Source organism: Myotis myotis, unplaced genomic scaffold (genome assembly GCF_014108235.1).
Source record: "Myotis myotis isolate mMyoMyo1 unplaced genomic scaffold, mMyoMyo1.p scaffold_m19_p_2, whole genome shotgun sequence".
Taxonomy (NCBI): domain Eukaryota; kingdom Metazoa; phylum Chordata; class Mammalia; order Chiroptera; family Vespertilionidae; genus Myotis; species Myotis myotis.
This window is the reverse complement of record NW_023416324.1, coordinates 209,885,641-209,905,793: the sequence shown is the minus strand read 5'-3', so window position 1 is coordinate 209,905,793 and position 20,153 is coordinate 209,885,641. Positions and strand designations below refer to the sequence as shown.

Sequence of the window (20,153 nt, the reverse complement as noted above, 5' to 3'; positions counted from 1 at the left end):
ACCAATCCTACCTGGAGGACCAGGTGGGGGAGGAACCCAGTTCCACCCGGGACATGTGTGCAGGAACGCTGAGGCTCTGTGATGGCCTGGCCATGGCTTGCAGATGGCGCTGGAAGGGAGGGCAGTTCTTGGAGAGGCTGGAGGCCGATTTCTTCTGACACTGATCACCACCGATGTTGGGGTCACCGTGCAGGTCCGTGTGGAGGGCCCACGCCCCAGCTCGCTCGCACGGACCTGCAGGGGCTGCTGCTCCTTGGCTGTTTCCTGTGAAAATCCAAGTTCAACGCGGAGTCTGAGGACACGTGGCCTCCGAGGGGCGGCCTGCCTGCGATGCCCAGCTGTCTCCTGAGTCCGCCTCGCTCTCTGACTGCCAGTGCCCGAGGCTGCAGGGCCTCCTGTGTCCTGGGATGGGAGCCCTCGCCCCGCAGGCTGCACTGGTGCCCGGGGTGGCTGGAGCACATGAGCACACACGGGGCGGCTTCCCATGGCCCCTCTGAGTTCAGGTTTATTAGGGAGACCTCCCCGGGGAGCCAATAGAATCACACGCAGCTCACACACCGAGAGGGGAACCTTCCTTAGAAGCGATCATCAGGCACAGACTCCCAGCCACTGGAGAGTCTGTGGGTGGAGAGAGAAGCTGGTGGGGGTAGCACTGAAGGCAGCCGCACCCGTCTGGGGAGAAGTAGGGCTCTGAGCATTGTCCTCACTGCAGCCAGGCTCCAGCATGGGGAGGTCGGACCCCGAGTCCTTATGGCCCACCAGGAGCGGAGGCCCCACTCATATCGGTGTCCGGATGGAGTCCTTATGCAGGTGCCCAGGCTGTGGTTCTGTGTGGTGCCTCACACGCCAATCCCTCGGTCTTGACACAGTACTTGACATGCCTGCCCTGGCGAACAGTGACGCCACAGGAGACGGTCAGAAGCGCCCCAAAGCCCACTCTGCTCCTGTTGTAAACACTGGTTCTTGGCCCCCCACGCCTGAGTCAGGGCAGGGCTTCTATCACAGCCGAACTTTCTTTAAAAAAAAAAAATACAACTTATTCTGTTATATTTCAGTCTTCATAAATTAATAAGGGGAATGACAATTATCAACTTACTGGGGCTTCTCCATTTCACTCCCTAATACTCCTCACCTCAACTCAACAGATGCTCCACTGCTCTCATCAGGTGTACCATTTAATAACGCGGATTTTGTAATAAAAGGAAACACGATAATTTCAGAAGAAACATCCAAAGTGCTTTATTCAAAGTACTGTCCACCACTAGCTACACATTTCCCCCATCTTTCAGGTAATTTGTGGATACCGTCCCATTAGAACTTTTCTTGTTTTGAGGCAAACCATTCAGAGACCCAATTTTGCACTCTTCATACATTTGAAGTGCTGCTCAGGAAGTGCGTGTGCCATCGATCAGTACCTGTCATGGTACCTGTAATTATGCCCCAGTACCTGTTACTTAAAGGCCCAGCCTAAGATGCCAACTATGATTGCACAGGTGAGGGTCACAGGGAGGATTGAAGTGATGGGTGTGTTGGTTGTGGCCTTGGGCGGGACTGTGGCTGTGGCAGTGGTTGGTGCAGCTGTAACGGAAACATGAGAGTGACAACCGTGCAGAACCCAGTTCCATGGAGATGCCCCTCAGCCCCTGCTGTCCCAGGTCATCCTATTGTGCAGCTTCTACCCTCCACGTGTGGCAGCCACAGTGCCAGAGCCTGGGGTTGGAGCAAAGAGAGGAGATGGGCCGAAACTGGTTTGGCTCAGTGGATAGAGCATCGGCCTGCGGACTGAAATGTCCCAGGTTCGATTCCGGTCAAGGGCATGTACCTGGGTTGCGGGCACATCCACAATAGAGATGTGCAGGAGGCAGCTGATCGATGTTTCTCTCTCATCGATGTTTCTAACTCTCTCTATCTCTCTCCCTTCCTCTCTGTAAAAAATCAATAAAATATATTTAAAAAAAAAAAAAAGAGAGGAGATGGGCCCCGGCCCCTTGGGGCTCACACAGCTAACGGGGGAGCAAGGGTTACAACAGTCACTCCTGCTGGGACTGAAGAGGAGGTGACACCTGAGGGAGGTGGCAGAGAATCCTCGCAGGGCTGATGTGAGGTATAGTTAAAGGATTTCCAGAAGTAGACCAGGTTAGATGAAGACACGTGATGCTGAGAAGAGGGAACAGGACAAGGATAAGGCCTGGAAACAGAACAATGCCCGCAGGTTTGCAGTCAGCAAGAATCCCCGGTGAGTGAGTGGTCCAAGGTCATGTGCAGGCAAAGACGTGAGGAAGCGAGAAACCCAAGGAGGGATCGCAGAACATACCTATGGCCCTTATTCTCCCAAAATCCATCACCGTGGTGAATGGGTCACTTTCTCCAACCACACACAACACACAGACACACACACACACACAGTGTGAATGTCATTTCAAGGGAACTACAAGTTCATTTCCTCTGTAGAGTTACCTTGTGTGCTCAGGGGACACAGAACTTGTTGAAGCCACTTCCTACAGTCTCCAGCTGAGGTCCTAACAAGGAGATCGGACATAGCTCTGTCACTCGCCAATGTTTGCTTTAACAGAATGCCTTCACCGTGCAGCACTGTCCAGTGTCTGTTCTTTGTGTCAAAGCGGAGAGATATCTGTCCATCCAGTCCAAACTCGCAGGATGCAGCGGTGAGTCCTTTGGATTCCTGCTCACACATCATGCTGCCCTGCAGGGAGAGAGCACCTGTCCCAGCACCAAGGGAAAGAGGTCAGCCTTGGGTCTTGACAGCCTTTGTCCCCACTGGTGTCCAGCCCTCTGCTCTCCTGGTCCTGCTTGTCCTCTGTGTCCTACACTGACTCCGGAGGCTCTTGGGTGGGATGGACTTCCCATATTTACATAAACACAACTGATTCCTAACCCTAAACCTCTGTTCTGCCTCTACCCTGGGTTTTGTAATCTTACCGCTGGTTGCAGGAATCTCTGCTCTAATGTCCAGCAGGGTCTTCTTGAGCTCCTCCACCACGTACTGCAGAGCGTCTCTCTGTTCACTCCAGGGCTGTGTGGCATTCATCTCCAGAACACTGATGAGTCTGACCTTGTGGCCACCACAGGTATAATGAAGAAACGTGTTCCCATTGACCTGGCCTTGAATTTCACACCACGGTTGTCCATTAGGAGTGACTGTGAATGTGTAGCCCAGAGAGGGAGCACCTGTGAGGGAGGAACGCAGGGGTGGGAATAAAGGTAACTAAGTGCCCCTCCCCATCTGGACAGCAAGCGACCCCTTGATGGCCGGGCGGCCCTTGTCCTGTTGGCGTGCAGATGGCAGGGGCTCCGGCTACCACTTTGCAGGAGCCTTTAGTGAGGCGGGTGGGTGGGGCGTGCTGCTGTGGCTCGGGATGGAGGAGGGGGCTTTGTCCTCTTTCCCATCTTCCCCCCTACCCCTCTGCCCGGCCCCTTCGCCCAGGACAAGTCACAGGCTCATTTCCGTCCCTCTCACCTGGACAGAGGCAGCCAGGTGTGCAGACGCCCAGAGACTGAAAGGCGCCCCGAAGAGATGATCTCCAAGGAGTTCGGTGGGTCTGTGCCCCACCCAGCGGGAAGGTTCCCCACCCCATAGTGGACTCCCCGCCCATTCCATCCCTCAGGTTCCCTTGCTCCGATTCCATTCCCCAACTCACAGCGGGAGCAGCGGGTTCCCAAAGCAGAAGCAGGAGCAACAAGACGGGGCTGACACCTTCACACCCAGACCGCTCCATCTCGACCCTCAGAGCAGTGCTCCCAGCCAGGACCCTGGTTGCATCACCAGCAGAGAGTCCTCCAAGTCTCCAAAGTTCTGTGCAAGTGCCGCCCAGGCATCTCCTTTGTATTTGCAACTGGCCCCGCCTGCACAGGGACAGACCGCCACGTGAGTAGATTTTCCAGCCGGAAGCTGGGACAAATGCCAAGGTTTCAGGCAAGCTGTGGTTTCTCACTCAGGCCAGGGTGATTGTGACCACATTCCAGCACAATGCACCCCCACAGTCCCAGTGACCGGCACCCCCCCCCCCCCCCAATGACTTACCCCAGCTAAGCAGCCCTGCTCTGATCCTGCCTGCTCTGTCCCTTCCAGCCTGTTTGGTCTTTTTTCCCCTTTTTGTGTTGGAAGGGTAGAGGGGTGGTGGGGTGGAGGGAGGGGGTGGGAGTGCAGGGTGAGGGGTAGAGACAGGAAGGGAATTTATTCAGTGAAAACACCTCAATGGTGTCAGCATTGCTGCCATCCCTGGGTTAAGGCCCCTTCACTCCCGGGACTGTAATTCTTGTAATATTTCACCCCCCTCCCTGACTCCCACCCCCACCCAGTGGGCCTTACACCACCCCCGGCTCTCCACCCCATGGCCTGTCACCCTATCTTAAAGGGCACACACTCCAGGGATAAACTAAACCCATCATGGGGAGGCAGGGCACGGGGACTGCAGCTGATAACACTGTATTGTGAACTGAGAGTTATTAGGAGGCACATCTGACACTTCTCACAAGGAAAACATTGCAACTGTGGGTGGTGATAGATGTCAACTAGACTTACTCTGGTGATCTTTTCACAATAAACACAAATATAAAATCATTGTGTTGGACATTTGAAACGAATACAATGTTATATGTCCATTATCTATACCAGTGATGGCAAACCTATGACCCGCGTGTCAGAGGTGACACGTGAACTCATTTTTTTGGTTGATTTTTCTTTGTTAAATGGCATTTAAATATATAAAATAAATATTAAAAATATATATCTTTGTTTTACTATGGTTGCAAATATCAAAAAAATGTCTATATGTGACACGGCACCAGAGTTAAGTTAGGGTTTTTCAAAATGCAGGCACGCCGAGCTCATAAGGTTCGCCATCACTGATCTATACTAATAAAAGGGTAATATGCTAATTAGACTGGACATCTTCTGGACAAAGCCATGGAGGCGGGGCCTAGGCAGAGGCGGTTAGGGGCAATCAGGCAGGCAGGAGAGAGCAGTTAGGGGGATGGGGCTGGCAGGCAGAGGCGGTTAGGGGCAATCAGGCAGGCAGGGGAGAGCAGTTAGGGGTTTGGGGCTGGCAGGCAGAGGCGGTTAGGGGCAATCAGGCCAGCAGGGGAGAGCAGTTAGGGGGATGGGGCTGGCAGGCAGAGGCGGTTAGGGGCAATCAGGCAGGCAGGGGAGAGCAGTTAGGGGGATGGGGCTGGCAGGCAGAGGCGGTTAGGGGCAATCAGGCCAGCAGGAGAGAGCAGTTAGGGGGATGGGGCTGGCAGGCAGAGGCGGTTAGGGGCAATCAGGCAGGCAGGGGAGAGCAGTTAGGGGGATGGGGCTGGCAGGCAGAGGCGGTTAGGGGCAATCAGGCAGGCAGGGGAGAGCAGTTAGGGGGATGGGGCTGGCAGGCAGAGGCGGTTAGGGGCAATCAGGCAGGCAGGGCAGAGCAGTTAGGGGTTTGGGGCTGGCAGGCAGAGGCGGTTAGGGGCAATCAGGCCAGCAGGGGAGAGCAGTTAGGGGGATGGGGCTGGCAGGCAGAGGCGGTTAGGGGCAATCAGGCAGGCAGGGGAGAGCAGTTAGGGGGATGGGGCTGGCAGGCAGAGGCGGTTAGGGGTAAGCAGACAGGCAGGAGAGAGCAGTTAGGGGGATGGGGCTGGCAGGCAGAGGCGGTTAGGGGCAATCAGGCAGGCAGGGGAGAGCAGTTAGGGGGATCATGCTGGCAGGAGAGATCAGTTAAGGGTATCTGGCAGGCAGGCAGAGTGGTTAGGGGAGATCAGGTAGGCTGGCAGGTGAGCGGTTAGTAGCCAGGGAGCACTTTGCCTTTGACCCACCAGGAGCCAGAAATCCATTTAAAAAATAAAAAGTGTCTCAAAAGCACAGGTTTCCAAAGTCAGTCAAAGTCGGTGCCTCTTCAGACAGAGCTCTGCTGGCATTGAGGGTGGACTTGAAGGCTGCGTTGGGCTGGGAGAGCAATCCGACCTGGAGGACCAGGTCGGGGAGGAACCCAGTTCCACCCGGGGCATGTGTGCAGGAACGCTGAGGCTCTGTGATGGCCTGGCCATGGCTTGCAGATGGCGCTGGAAGGAGGGCAGTTCTTGGAGGGGCTGGAGGCCGATTTCTTCTGACACTGATCACCACCGATGTTGGGGTCACCGTGCAGGTCCGTGTGGAGGGCCCACGCCCGGGCTCCCTCGCAGGGACCTGCAGGGGCTGCTGCTCCTTGGCTGTTTCCTGTGAAAATCCAAGTTCAACGCGGAGTCTGAGGACACGTGGCCTCCGAGGGGCGGCCTGCCTGCGATGCCCAGCTGTCTCCTGAGTCTGCCGCACTCTCTGACTGCCAGTGCCCGAGGCTGCAGGGCCTCCTGTGTCCTGGGATGGGCAGCCCTCGCCCGCAGGCTGCACTGGTGCCCGGGGTGGCTGGAGCACATGAGCACACACTGGGCGGCTTCCCATGGCCCCTCTGAGTCCCAGATGCCAGGTTTATTAGGGGAGACCTCCCCGGGAGCCAATAGAATCACACACAGCTCACATACTGAGAAGGGGAGCCTTCCTTAGAAGCGATCATCAGGCACAGACTCCCAGCCACTGGAGGGTCTGTGGGTGGAGAGAGAAGCGGCGGGGGTCGCACCGCAGGCGACCGCACCCCTCTGGGGGGAACTCTGGCAAAGCTCTGAGCATTGCCTGTGCTGCAACCAGGCTCCAGCATGGGGAGGTCGGACCCCGAGTCCTTATGGCCCACCGGGAGCGGAGGCCCCACTCATCTGTGTCCGGATGGAGTCCTTATGCAGGTGCCCAGGCTGTGGTTCTGTGTGGTGCCTCACACGCCACTCCCTCGGTCTTGACACAGTACTTGACATGCCTGCCCTGGCGAACAGTGACTCCACATGAGACGATCAGAAGCGCCCAAAGCCCACTCTGCTCCTGTTGTAAACACTGGTTCTTGGCCAGCCATGCCTGAGTCAGGGCAGGGCTTATATCACAGTCGAACTTTCTTTCAAAAAAAAATACAACTTATTCTGTTGTATTTCTATATTTCAGTCTTCATAAGTTAATAAGGGGAATGACGACTATCTACCTAACAGGGCTTCTCCATTTCACTCCCTAATACTCCTCACCTCAACACAACAGATGCTCCCCTGCTCTTGTCGGGTGTACCATTTAATAATGCGGATTTTGTAATCAAAGGAAACACAATAATTTCAGAAGAAACATCAAAAGTGCTTTATTCAAAGTACTGTCCATCGCAAGCTACACATTTCCCCCATCTTTCAGGTAATTTGTGGATACCGTCCCAATAGAACTTTCCTTGTTTTGAGGCAAACCATTCAGAGACCCAATTTTGCACTTCTTCATACGTTTTGAAGTGCTGCTCAGGAAGTGCGTGTGCCATCGATCAGTACCTGTCATGGTACCTGTAATTATGCCCCAGTACCTGTTACTTAAGGGCCCAGCCTAAGAGGCCAACTATTATTGCGCAGGTGAGGATCACAGGCAGGACCGAAGGGATGGGCGTGTTGGTTGTGGCCTTTGGCGGGACTGTGGCTGTGGCAGTGGTTGGTGCAGCTGTAATGGAAACATGAGAGTGAGAACCGTGCAGAACCCAGTTCCATGGAGATGCCCCTCAGCCCCTGCTGTCCCAGGCCATTCTATTGTGCAGCTTCTACCCTCCACGTGTGGCAGCCACAGTGCCAGAGGCTGGGGTTGGAGCAAAGAGAGGAGATGGGCCCCGGCCCCTTGGGGCTCATACAGCTAACGGGGGAAGCAAGGGTTACAACAATCACTCCTGCTGGGACAGAAGAGGAGGTGACACCTGAGGGAGGTGGCAGAGAATCCTCCTAGGGCTGATGTGAGGTGGTGTTAAAGGATTTCCAGAAATAGACCAGGTGAGATGAAGACACATGATGCTGAGAAGAGGGAACAGGACAAGGAAAAGGTCTGCAAACAGAACAGTGCCCGCAGGTTTGCAGTCAGCAAGAAACCCCGGCGAGTGAGTGGTCCAAGGTTATGTGCAGGCAGAGACGTGAGGAAGTGAGAAACCCAAGGAGGGATCGCAGAACATTCCTATGGCCCTTATTCTCCAAAATTTCCTCACCATGGTGGATGGGTCACTTTCTCCAACCACACACAACACACAGACACACACACAGTGTGAATGTCATTTCAAGGGACCTACAACTTCATTCCCTCTGTAGAATTACCTTGTGTGCTCAGGGGACACAGAACTTGTTGAAGCCACTTCCTACAGTCTCCAGTTGAGGTCCTAACAAGGAGATCGGTCATAGCTCTGTCACTCGCCAATGTTTGCTTTAACAGAATGCCTTCACCGTGCAGCACTGTCCAGTGTCCGTTCTTTGTGTCAAAGCGGAGAGATTTCTGTCCATCCAGTCCGAACTCCCAGGATGCAGTGGTGAGTCCATTGGAGTCCTGCTCACACATCATGCTGCCCTGCAGGGAGAGAGGACCTGTCCCAGCACCATGGAAAGAGGTCAGCCTTGGGTCTTGACACAGCCTTTGTCCCCACCTGGTGTCCAGCCCTCTGCTCCCCTCTGCTCTCCTGGTCATGCTCTGTCCTCTGTGTCCTACACTGACTCCCGAGTCTCTTGGGTGGGATGGACTTCCCACATTTGCATAAACACAATTGATCCCTCACCCTACACCTCTGTTCTGCCTCCACCCTGGTTTTGTAAACGTACCGCTGGTTGCAGGAATCTCTGCTCTAATGTCCAGCAGGGTCTTCTTGAGCTCCTCCACCACGTACTGCAGAGCGTCTCTCTGTTCACTCCAGGCCGGTGTGGCATTCATCTCCAGGACACTGATGAGTCTGACCCTGTCGCCACCACAGGTATAATGAAGAAATGTGTTCCCATTGACCTGGCCTTGAATTTCACACCACGGTTGTCCATTAGGAATGACTGTGAATGTGTAGCCCAGAGAGGGAACACCTGTGAGGGAGGAACGCAGGGATTGGAATAAAGGTAAATAAGCGCCCCTCCCCATTCTGGACAGCAAGTGAACCCCCTGATGGCCGGGCGGTCCTTGTCCTGTTCGCGTGCAGATGGCAGGGGCTCGGCTCCCACTTTGCAGAGGCCTTTAGTGAGGCGGGTGGGTTGGGCGTGCTGTCGCGGCTTGGGGTGGAAGAGGGGGCTTCGTCCTTTCTCCCATCTTCCTCCCGGTCCCTTCGCCCAGGACTATTTGTGGCAAGTCACAGGCTCATTTCCGTCCCTCTTACCTGGAAAGAGGCGGCCAGCTAAGCTGACACCCTGAGAATGAAAGGCGCCTACAGAGGTGATCCCCGAGGGGTCTGTGCCCACCCCTATTGTGGGCTCCCTGCCATCAGCTTTCCTGTCCTGATTACATTCCCCAACTCACAGTGTGAATCGGCAGGTTCCCAAAGCAGAAGCATGAGCAACAAGACCGGGCTGACACCTTCAAACCCAGACCCCTCCATCTCCACCCTCAGAAAAAGTGCGTATCCAGAAGGGAAGTTCCAGCACTGCTACAAGGTGCTGGGACAAGACTTGTGAGGACCTTAGGGACGGAATATCCCAGCTGGTGCAGCCTCGTGCTAGTCCTCACTGGCCGGGCCTGCCTGGGCCCCGGCCTTGCCTTGCAACCGGTTCCGGTTCAAGTTTGACCAGACCCCGCCCTGCCTTTAGCCTGTTCCGGGCCAAGTTTGACCACCACCCCGCCCTGCCTTGCGCCCTGCCTCCCCGCATCCGCTTATCCTTCCTGCCACTGGTCTGGCCCTCGGGGATCACCTCCGTGATCTACCCTTGGCCCCACTCTCGCCCCCCCCCCCCCGGCATATTTGGCCTGTTTCCCCCCGTTTTTGAGGTGGAGGGTGGCGGGGGTGGGAGTGCAGGGTGAGGGGTAGAGACAGGAAGGGAATTTATTCAGTGAAAACACCTCAATAGTGTCACAGCATTGCTGCCATCCCTCGGTTAAGGCCCCCTCACTCCCGGGGCTGTAATTCTTGTAATATTTCACCCCCCCTCCCTGACTCCCACCCCCACCCAGTGGGCCTTACACCACCCCCGGCTCTCCACCCCATGGCCTGTCACCCTATCTTAAAGGGCACACACTCCAGGGATAAACTAAACCCGTCATGGGGAGGCAGGGCACGGGGACTGCGGCTGATAACACTGTATTGTGAGAACTGAGAGTTATTAGGAGGCACATCTGACACTTCATTATGTTACACATTTGAAACGAATATAATGTTGTGTTCATTATCCTATCTAATAAAGGCCCAACAACCATAACTCGGAACCCCAGACCAGGACCAGTCACTATGATGCGCACTGATCACCAGGGGCCAGATGCTCAATGCAGGAGAAGGGGGAGGGGGGCATGCTATGGCCCAGGGATCCCAGGAACCAGAAGCCCAGAGCTTGCTTTCCAATAAATAAAAAAAGAAATGAAAAAAAAAAAAAGCAGCTGACACGGCCACCTGGGAAGAACAGCTCCAGGACGGAAAGACCTCCCCAGGCCCAGCCCAGCTCACAGTGCAGGAAGCCACCCATTGTTTTCACTAGCAGAGAAGTGCACACAAGGATCCCGGACGCTGGTGAACCTTGAACCCATGGCAAGAGCCAGAGTTAAGCACCGATTGTCTAGTCCAGACAATGGGGACTCAAGCTATTTTCTGATCAAATAAATAGTCTCAGAGTAAATCCTCCTAATATTTACTGACCTTTAAGATAGTCTGTCTGTTACCACAATTACCTGCCTAAGAGCTAGATGTGTATCCAAAGTTGAATAAAAAGGCTGGCGAGGCCTGGGCACCAGTGGAAGTCCTTCCCCTTGAGTTGGGCTTGTCATCCTGGACCCCCAATATTTCCAAATTAATCTCTTGTCTCGTCTCTTTCATTTGTGTGTGGCCCCTCCTCCAGATCCTGAACCTGAACCACACAGGGACATGGGAGAACATACACATCTAGCACCTCAACATAGGACATCTGGAGGAGTAGACTTCACCTAGAGCGAAAAAACAAAGTTTCACCGTATAGATGGGGAAGAATTCACCATAATGGTGGGAGATATTTCACCACAGCAAAGCCCATGATCAGCTGCAGAATTCATGATCTGTAAGTAGGGTGGGTACGTGTTTCTATTTAGCCAGGCCAGTGGTTGGCAAACCGCGGCTCGTGAGCCACATGTGGCTCTTTGGCCCCTTGAGTGTGGCTCTTCCACAAAATACCACGTGCAGGTGCGCATATACAGTGCGACTGAAATTTCGTAGCCAGTGCGCAGAAGTCGATTTTTGGCCTGGGCCAGTCATTGTCATGATTTAATTTTATGGATATTGTAAGATAAATTGTAAGGAATTTAATTTTATCCATAACTAATATCGTTATTAAGTATGATATCAAGTTTTATTCAACGTACCTATAATTTAACTAAGACTTAAAACTTTAAGTAAAGTTTATTAATTTTAGGGAATGTTGTGGAGTGAAAGATGTAGTGTTGAGGATTGAGAAAGGTATGTTGAGATGGTTTGGACATACAGAGAGGATGAACGAAAGGAGATAGACGAAACAAGTATACAAGACAAGTGTGGATGGGAGAGTTGGAAGGGGTCGACCTCAGCAAATGTACCTCAATCAGATTGAGGACGTTTTTAGCAAAAGCCAGCTTAGGAGTGCCCTGATTAAGTTAATAACAATGTACCTACCGATATAGTTTAAGTTTAAAAAATTTGGCTCTCAAAAGAAATTTCAATCATTGTACTGTTGATATTTGGCTCTGCTGACTAATGAGTTTGCCGACCACTGAGCCAGGCTAATGGGGCAGAATTCGTCAAAAGGAGAAAAACTTTATTGTAGATTTTTGATTTGCATGCTTAAGGTATTAAAGTTTCAGAAGGTATTCCCTTACAGTTTTTGCATGTTATTATAGAACACTAGAGGCCTGGTGCACAAAAATTTGTGCACTCGGGAGGGAGGGGGCATCCCTCAGCCCGGCCTGTGCCCTCTCGCAGTCTGGGACCCCTCGGGAGATAACGACCTGCTGGCTTAGGCCTGCTCCCGGGTGGCAGAGGGCAGGCCCAATCCGTAGGTGCAGCCCCTGGTCGGGCTCAGAGCAGGGCTGATTGGGGAGTTAGGGTGCCGCCCGCTGTCATGCACAGAGCAGGGCGGATTTGGGAGGTTTCGATGCCACACTCAGGGTAGGGCCGATTGGGGGGTTGGGGCACCGCCCCCTGTCACACTCAAGGCAGGGTTGATGGGGAGGTTGCGGCGCCACCCCCTGTCACGCACAGAGCAGGGCCAATCAGGGGGTTGGCGCGCTGCCCCCTGTTACACACAGAGCAGGGCCCATCAGGGGGTTGGGGAGCTCCCCCCTGTCACTCACAGAGTAGGGCTGATAGGGGAGTTGGGGCACCGCCCCCTGTCACACACAGAGCAGGGCTGATCAGGGGGTTGGGGCACTGCCCCCTGTCATGCACAGAGCAGGGCCGATCAGGGGGTTGGGGTTTTGTACCCTGTCACGCACAGAGCAGGGCCCATCAGGGGTTTGGGGAGCTCCCCCCTGTCACTCACAGAGTAGGGCTGATAGGGGAGTTGGGGCACCACCCCCTGTCACACACAGAGCAGGGCGGATCAGGGGGTTGGGGCGCCTTCCCCTGTCACACTGATCCCGGTGCCGGGAGGCCTCGTGGCTCTGCTGATCCTGGTGCTGGGAGGCATATTACCATTTTACTATATAGGATAGAGGCCTGGTGCACGGGTGGGGGCTGGCTGGTTTGCCCTGAAGGGTGTCCTGGATCAGAGTGGGGGTCCCGCTTGGGTGCCTGGCCAGCCTGGGTGAGGGGCTGATGGCTGTTTGCAGCTGGTCACTCCCCCTTCAGGGTGGGGGTCCCCACTGGGGTGCCTGGCCAGTCTGGGTGAGGGGCTGAGGGCTGTTTTCAGGCTGGCGGGTGACTGAAGCTCCCAACCGCTCCTTTTTTTCTTTTTTGTTTTTAATTCTGGGCCAGCTTTAGCTCTGAGGCTTGGCTCCAGCTCTTAGGCCTCGGCTGCTGAAAGCAGGTATCTGGTTTGTTTGGGTTCTATAATTGAAACACTGTTTCAACTCCAGCTCTGAGATCCCCGCTGGCTGAAAGCAGGTTTCTGGGGTTTTGTTTTCCAAAGCCTTTGGCAACGTAAGACTTTAGAACACTGCTGAATTAAATAATAAAAATGATTAGATAGCTAGGTATTTTAAAAGGACAAAAATACTGAAATATTAACCCGAGTTTACCTTATTAAAAAAAAAAAATCTAGAGGATAGAATTGAATCTATTAATTAAATATGTCTTATATTTTTTGAAATTTATTCTGAAAAATATAAAGGTTTCACTAATCACAAAATGCTTGACTTGCCAGCTCTAAAAGTTTAAGAATTTAAGTTAAATTGGGAGAAATTATATAGTTGTGGTAACTAACTGCCCAAAGTATAGAAATTTATTTTTAGAAAATAATTTTTGTGTTTTCGCTGAAATAATTAGGAGTTCAAAATATGTTGCTCATTGGTCTAATGAAAAAGGATTGATTCTATAATCCAAATGGAATTTTTAATACAAAAACCAGTTTAAATTTAATTGATGTCCTTTAAGATCCCAGGGATGATTTTTGGAAAACTCCAAGGGCCCAGAGTGATCCAAAAAAGAATTTTTTCTCTCTTCTTAAAAGAAACATTTTAAATTTAGCCAATCTAATATACTTGAAATCACATGGAAAGCTTTAATCAAATAAAAATTAATAACTATATTTTACTTATATACATATAAAGTAACAATATATTTCTTAAATACAGCCAGATTTTTCAGCAGCAGAAATTTAAAAGACAAGCCTCTGGCCACCTGCATTTTAAATAGTAGGCTGGAGGTGAGGCAGCGTTTGTGCCTGTGAATCAGACATGTATATATAAGTTTACTAAATTGACTTGCTTTGCCTTTTTAATAAAGATACCTACTTTGATTACTTTATAAGTAAGCTTTTTAAATTATAATCAAGGTTGCATATAATTTCAGCTAAATGAAAAGCCAATATTTTTATAAACCATTACATTTTAATAAAGCCCTCTGAAAGTTACTGGGACTACCCATGATCCCTCTGTATATGCAAATAAGCCTAAAGGGGATACTCTTTAAAAATATAATTCTGAAAAACACAGTTATGGAGAACCAAGATGGCGGCATAGGTTAACGCCGGAGTTTGCTGCCTTGAACAACTACTTCAAAAGCCTTTTATTCCCAAAAACAATACAACGGTTGGCTAAACACACACAAAGTTACCTGGGATACATTAATCAACTTGCCCCGTTGCTCTAGCTACTAATATCAACTTGCCCCGTTTCCCTAGCTAATAATATCAACTTGCCCCATTGCCCCAACTACTAATATAAACTTGCCCCGTACCCTAGACTACTCTTGACCACAGTTGGTTCCATTTCCCCAGTACAAGAGGGGCTTAACTGTAACATCTTCACTAGCAGAGAAGTGCAAACAAGGATCCCGGAACTCTGGTGACCCTTGAACCCATGGCAAGGGCCTGAGTTATGCTCCGATTGTCTAGTCCAGACAATGGGGGCTCAGGCTATTTCCTGATCAAATAGTCTCAGAGTAAATCCTTCTGATATTTACTGACCTTTAAGGTAGTCTGCCTGCTACCGCAATTGCCTGCCTAAGGACTTTATGTGTAACCAAAGTTGAATAAAAGGCTGGCGAGGCCTGGGCACCAGTGGATGTCCTTCCCCTTGAGTTGGGCTTGCCTGCCTGCCCCTCCAATATTTCCAAATTAATATCTCTTGTCTCTTGCCCTGACCGGTTTGGCTCAGTGGATAGAGCATCAGCCTGTGGACTCAAGGGTCCCAGGTTCGATTCCGGTCAAGGGCATGTACCTTGGTTGCGGGCACATCCCCAGTGGGGAGTGTGCAGGAGGCAGCTGATCGATGTTTCTCTCTCATCGATGTTTCTAACTCTCTATCCCTCTCCCTTCCTCTCTGTAAAAAATCAATAAAATATATTTAAAAAAAAATCTCTTCATTTGTAATACCTTAACTAATAAAAAAAAAATATCTCTTGTCTCGTCTCTTTCATTTGTGTGTGGCCCCTCCTCCAGATCCTGAACCTGAACCACACAGGGACATGGGAGAATACACATTTAGTGACTCAACAAGGGACATTTGGAGGAGACTTCGCCTAGAGCAGTGGTGGGCAAACAGCAGCTGGGCAAACCACAGCTCGAGCGCCACATGCGGCTCTTTGGTCCCTTGAGTGTGGCTCTTCCACAAAATACCGACTTCTGCGCATGGGCCAGGAAGTTTCAATAGCACTGTACGTGAGCGCCCCCACGTGGTAGTTTGTTTCCACTCCCCTCCGGAATCGAAACCTCTTGGGGATGAATGGTCCCAGCGATGGCCCAACACCCGCTCCGTGTCACTGTCACAGCCCTTCCCAGTCATCACAGCCCGTTCCTCAGCCGCAGTGCCCTGCCCCACCCCCTGCCCGTCCTCACCTGTCACCCCCTGAGGACCACCTGATGTTATCCTATCTGAAATGTGAGCAAGATCTCAAACGCCCCCTGTCAATAGTTCCCTTGCTCTGCCTGTCTTCCTCTAAAAACTTTGCATTTAAAAATATATATTTGATTGGTTTCAGAGAGGGAACAGAGATAGAAACATCAGTGATGATGGAGAATCATTGATTGGCTGCCTCCTGCACATTCCACACTGGGTAAGGAAACCTCTCCCTGCCCCTCTCCCTTCCCCCTCCCTAGTGGCAGCACCTCTGGGAGGGAAGGAGGAGGGGGGCGTGGCGGGGCGCTGGGGGCATGCAGCGGGTGGGTGGGGCGTGCTGTCGCGGCTCCTCCCATCTTCCTCCCGGTCCCTTCGCCCAGAACTATTTGTGACAAGTCACAGGCTCATTTCCGTCCCTCTCACCTGGAAAGAGGAAGCCAGCTAAGCTGACACCCCGAGACTGAACGGCGCCCGCAGAGATGATCGCCGAGGGGTCGGCGGGTCTGTGCCCCACCCGGCGGGAAGGTTCCCCACCCCCACATGGGCTCCCCGCACTCACCCAGGTTCATTCGCCCCGAGTCCATTTCCCAACTCACAGCGGGGAGCAGCGGTTCCCAAAGCAGAAGCACGAGCAACAAGGCCGGGCTGACACCTTCAGACCCAGACCGCTCCATCTCGACCCTCAGCAGCAGTGCAGGCGCCCAGGACAGAAAGTTACACGAACCGGCGAACGAAAAAAGGGGCGCCAGGGTAGGGGAGGGGGCGCAGCGAGGCCTGGTGGCGCACGCTAAGGCCCAGGGATCCCAGGAACCCGAAGCCCAGCGCTTGCTTTCCAATAAAAAAAAATAAATCGGAAAAAAAGAAAGCAGCCGACGCGGCCACCCTGGGAAGATCAGCTCCAGGAGGGAAAGGCCTCCCCAGGCCCAGCCCAGCTTGGCGGCCGCCGCGGGCTCCCAGGGACTCACCGGTGCCGGTGCCGGTGCCGGCAGCAAGCGCAGCCCCTCAGACTCCAAAGCGACCGGCCGCTGCTCCCCATCGGGCTCCCAGGCAGACGCAGCTCCCTCAGACGGCGACATTCAGGCCCCTCACTTCCAACTCTGCTCCCTTCCCCCTCTTACATAACACTGGCTTGGGGCCGCCTTCCTGCTTCCAGCCCGCTGCTTCCTGTACTATTGTGCTGGGGGTGGGGGTGGGGTGGGGGGGGGCTCGGCCTCTGGCCAATAGCGCCGCAGCACAGCCACAGGGCGGCAGCACCCAGCTACCGGCCTGGCCGGGCACTGACTTGGCTGCGGACTGGTACACTGTGCGTTTACATTTACAAGGAAGCGGGCAGCCCGCTCCTGCCGCTGCCTCACCTTTAGGCTAAGAAAGGCCCCTCCCTCCGGAATCGAAACCTCTTGGGGATGAATGGTCCCAGCGATGGCCCAACACCTGCTCCGTGTCACTGTCACAGCCCTTCCCAGTCATCACAGCCCGTTCCTCAGCCGCAGTGCCCTGCCCCACCCCCTGCCACTCCTCACCTGTCACCTCCTGAGGACCACCTGATGTTATCCTATCTGAAATGTGGGCAAGATCTCAAATGCCCCCTGTCAATAGCTCCCTTGCCCTGCCTGTCTTCCTCTAAAAACTTTGCATTTAAAAATATATATTTAGAAACAGAAACATCAATGATGACGGAGAATCATTGATTGGCTGCCTCCTGCACATTCCACACTGGGTAAGGAAACCTCTCCCTGCCCCTCTCCCTCACTCCTCCCCTGGCCAGCAGGCCCCCGGTGGCAGCAGGACACCGAGGGAAGGAGGCTGGGGGTGGGGGTGGGGGGTAGAGAGGAGATGGGGAACCATGGGGTAACGGGGCACCAAGGGCAGCCAGCATCTGGCGTCTGACATCTGTTCCTTCTGTACCCGCCTGGCGACCTTCACCTCCTCTCCCGACCCCGCAGGGACCTTCGGGCCCAGATTGGCCCCTGATTGCCCACCAGGCCTAGGGACCTCATTGTGCATGAATTTCGTGCACCGGGCCTCTAGTGTCTCAATAAAAATAGAAAAAGAAAGAAAACAAATGCAGGGGGATTGATAATGACACCAGAAATGTTGCACCAGCAGGACGCAGCTCACACCCATAGCTCCACGGGGTGTCCCTGGTGGCCTCCATAGTGCAAAGAATCCAGTCTACAGAAAGGAGGGGAGCACTGGCCTCCCTGTGGGTCCCACATCCTCTCACATTCACTCCAGCCTGAACCCACAGGCCAAATAGAACCACTTATACCTGGAAGGTCTTGTGAAATGGACAGTGATTCAGCGGCTGGGCTGGGCTGGGCTGGGCTGGGCTGGGCTGGGGGAGGAGCAGTGACTAGGGAGGCAGTGGCCTTGGTGAGACTGGGGAAGTGAGTGCCTGGACTGCGGGGTGCGACCCTCTGGCACAGCTGCTGGGAAGGCCCAGGGGGAGAGCAGGGGGGTGTCAGAGGGTTTGCCTGGGAAAGCGGTGTGAGCGGAGTTGGGGTATCCAGTCACCTGTGGGTCGTGACCCTCCGTGAACATCCCTGGTCCCCAGGACGACCCTGGGCTGGGGCCCTCTTCCCAGGGAGGGCGGGAGCTGTGGGGTGGGGGTTGGGCGTTGGCAGCATTTCCTGCTCCCGCCCCTTCGCCCAGCATCACTCTGTAGCCCAAGTCCCCTTTTCGTGTCCCTGCCCTCGCCTTGCCTGGTACACGGAGGGGAGCTGAACAGGGCGTGGCGGCACCCACCCTCGGGAGGTTCTGAACCCCCGTGGGCGCCTTGGTCCCGGTCTTTGTGCGCCCCCCGCGCCCCATTCCGCCGCCTCCCGCCCCGCAGGTTCCATTCTGGCTTCACCGCCGCGCTCCGCCCAGGGACAGTCCTGTCGTAGAAGCGGGTCCAGGAGGACCGGACCCAACTGGGTGCCCACAGTCCACGCCATGGGGACCTGGAGCCCGAGGGCGACGCAATGTGTCAAGGAGCCGCATCCACAGGGTCCAAGGAGGGAATGGATCCCGAGTGTCGTCCTGCCCCTGCCCCTCCCCAGGCCGGGCCCCTGCTCCTGGGGGCGAAGTGCCCAGCATTTTCACCCCTTCTCCCCGGGACCCCAGACCGTTTCCTCCACCCCAGTCTCCTGGCCACATACTACTTCCGGTCTCCTTCCCAACTTCACAATCATTGCTTCTTTTCTTAAAAGACTCAGGGTTTTCTGCCTCCGCCCCCACCGCCGCAGGCTCCGCCCCCCCCTCCCCCATGCCCATTAGGCGGGGAGGAGGCGGAGGCGGAGAAGAAGGCGGTGGTGGCGGGTGGAGCATCGGGCGCTGTTCCGCCTCTGGAGCCGCTGCACAGCTGGGAATCCCCTGCAGCTCATTGTGTGAGTGAAAACCAAGTCACATCCAAAATTCCATCGAACCGGGCACGTTTATGTCACAGTTTACTGAAAAACAGCCAGCGGCAATGGATCGAGAATCCAACAAGGCTGCCTGGCCCAGACCAGCGGGAGGATACCTGGTGAGTATTAGCTGCCACCCTTAACCTGTCAGTCCGGAGGCCCTGAGGAGCCAGGGTAGTCCTGGGCCGCTGACGACTTGCTGTGAGACCTCGGGCAGGTTTATCACCCTTCTGAGGAGCAGATTGTGTCCTCACCAGTCCATGAGGGTGGCGGACTGGACTCTAGGTGGGGCCCAGCCCACAGATGATCACATGCGATTCCAACATTCACCACCAGGGGGCAGAAGAGCCTTGCCGCCAATGACACACCAAGCAGGCAGCACACATTGAGCCTGTCACTAAGGTCACCTTCATGGTTCACACAGTGGGAAGCAGTAGCAACACACATCTGGGCTGTTCACTGCCTCCCCCTCCATGGAAAAGGCACGGGGTGGTCAGGGGCTTGGGGAGACCAGAGTGAGCGCCCCCACCAGGAGCAGGAGGCCTCAGTGTTCACCCGACTCCCTAAGGTGGGAAGGAGACAAGGCCTGGGGCCCACAGCCTCAGGGCAGGGAGGCTCAGCCAGGGGCCCTGGCAGGTGCACCGTGACCACAGAGACGGTGAGGTGGGTGGCCAGATGGGGGAGTCAGCAGATATTGTGGCCGCATGGGCTCAGCCTGTGTGGTCAGGCCGGGTAAAGGGTCCTCTCTTGGGGAGCCCAGTAGACAGCCCTCAGGCGGTGCCCTCCCTCTTTCTGGAACAAACTAGACCCCAGAAGGGAGGACACACGAAAAAACAATTTCCCAAAGTGATTCCTTTTCCACACACAGTGACACCGTGCGCTGTCATTTTAAGTGGAAAGCAACGAACACACACAGACACAGACGCACACATGCACACACCCTGTGTGTCTCCATCACTCTGGGCTTGGACCCCTCACCCCTGTGGGAGCTTCCCCAGACTCCTCCTACCCCCACCTGCCCTATCCTTCCAGCAGGAAGGCCCCCACTCCTGCCAGTTAATCCATATCCATAAAGAACATGGGGTGCCCCGTGTGGGAGTCAAAAGTGGCCTCAGCATTGGGGCTGGGGCAGAGTCTCTAGGTCCTCGCTCCCCCTGAGTCTCCTCAGACCGGCTGTCCTCACAGACGCCTTCACTTTTGCGCAGTCTGGTGTGTCATCAAACCAAAAGTAGGGGGTTGGGGTCCTGTTGGGTCCGGCTGCAGCCATAACTGAGCTGTCCTTAGTTGCCTGTGGC

At 54.1% G+C, this 20,153-nt stretch overlaps 2 protein-coding genes across 2 annotated transcripts; both read right to left on the bottom strand.

Annotated features, from left to right (window-relative positions):
- Window positions 1-1,068: 1,068 nt before the first annotated feature.
- On the bottom strand, window positions 1,069-16,787 carry LOC118676879 (UL16-binding protein 6-like). Its single transcript, XM_036351508.1, has 4 exons — window positions 16,438-16,787; window positions 2,941-3,189; window positions 2,458-2,721; window positions 1,069-1,578 (listed from the first exon to the last, which is right to left on the bottom strand). The coding sequence occupies exons 2-4, from the start codon at window positions 3,047-3,049 to the stop codon at window positions 1,451-1,453; spliced, it is 501 nt and encodes a 166-aa protein (XP_036207401.1). The 5' UTR covers window positions 3,050-3,189; window positions 16,438-16,787; the 3' UTR covers window positions 1,069-1,450.
- On the bottom strand, window positions 6,521-16,404 carry LOC118676875 (UL-16 binding protein 5-like). Its single transcript, XM_036351496.1, has 4 exons — window positions 16,032-16,404; window positions 8,671-8,919; window positions 8,176-8,439; window positions 6,521-7,540 (listed from the first exon to the last, which is right to left on the bottom strand). The coding sequence occupies exons 1-4, from the start codon at window positions 16,144-16,146 to the stop codon at window positions 7,413-7,415; spliced, it is 756 nt and encodes a 251-aa protein (XP_036207389.1). The 5' UTR covers window positions 16,147-16,404; the 3' UTR covers window positions 6,521-7,412.
- Window positions 16,788-20,153: the final 3,366 nt, after the last annotated feature.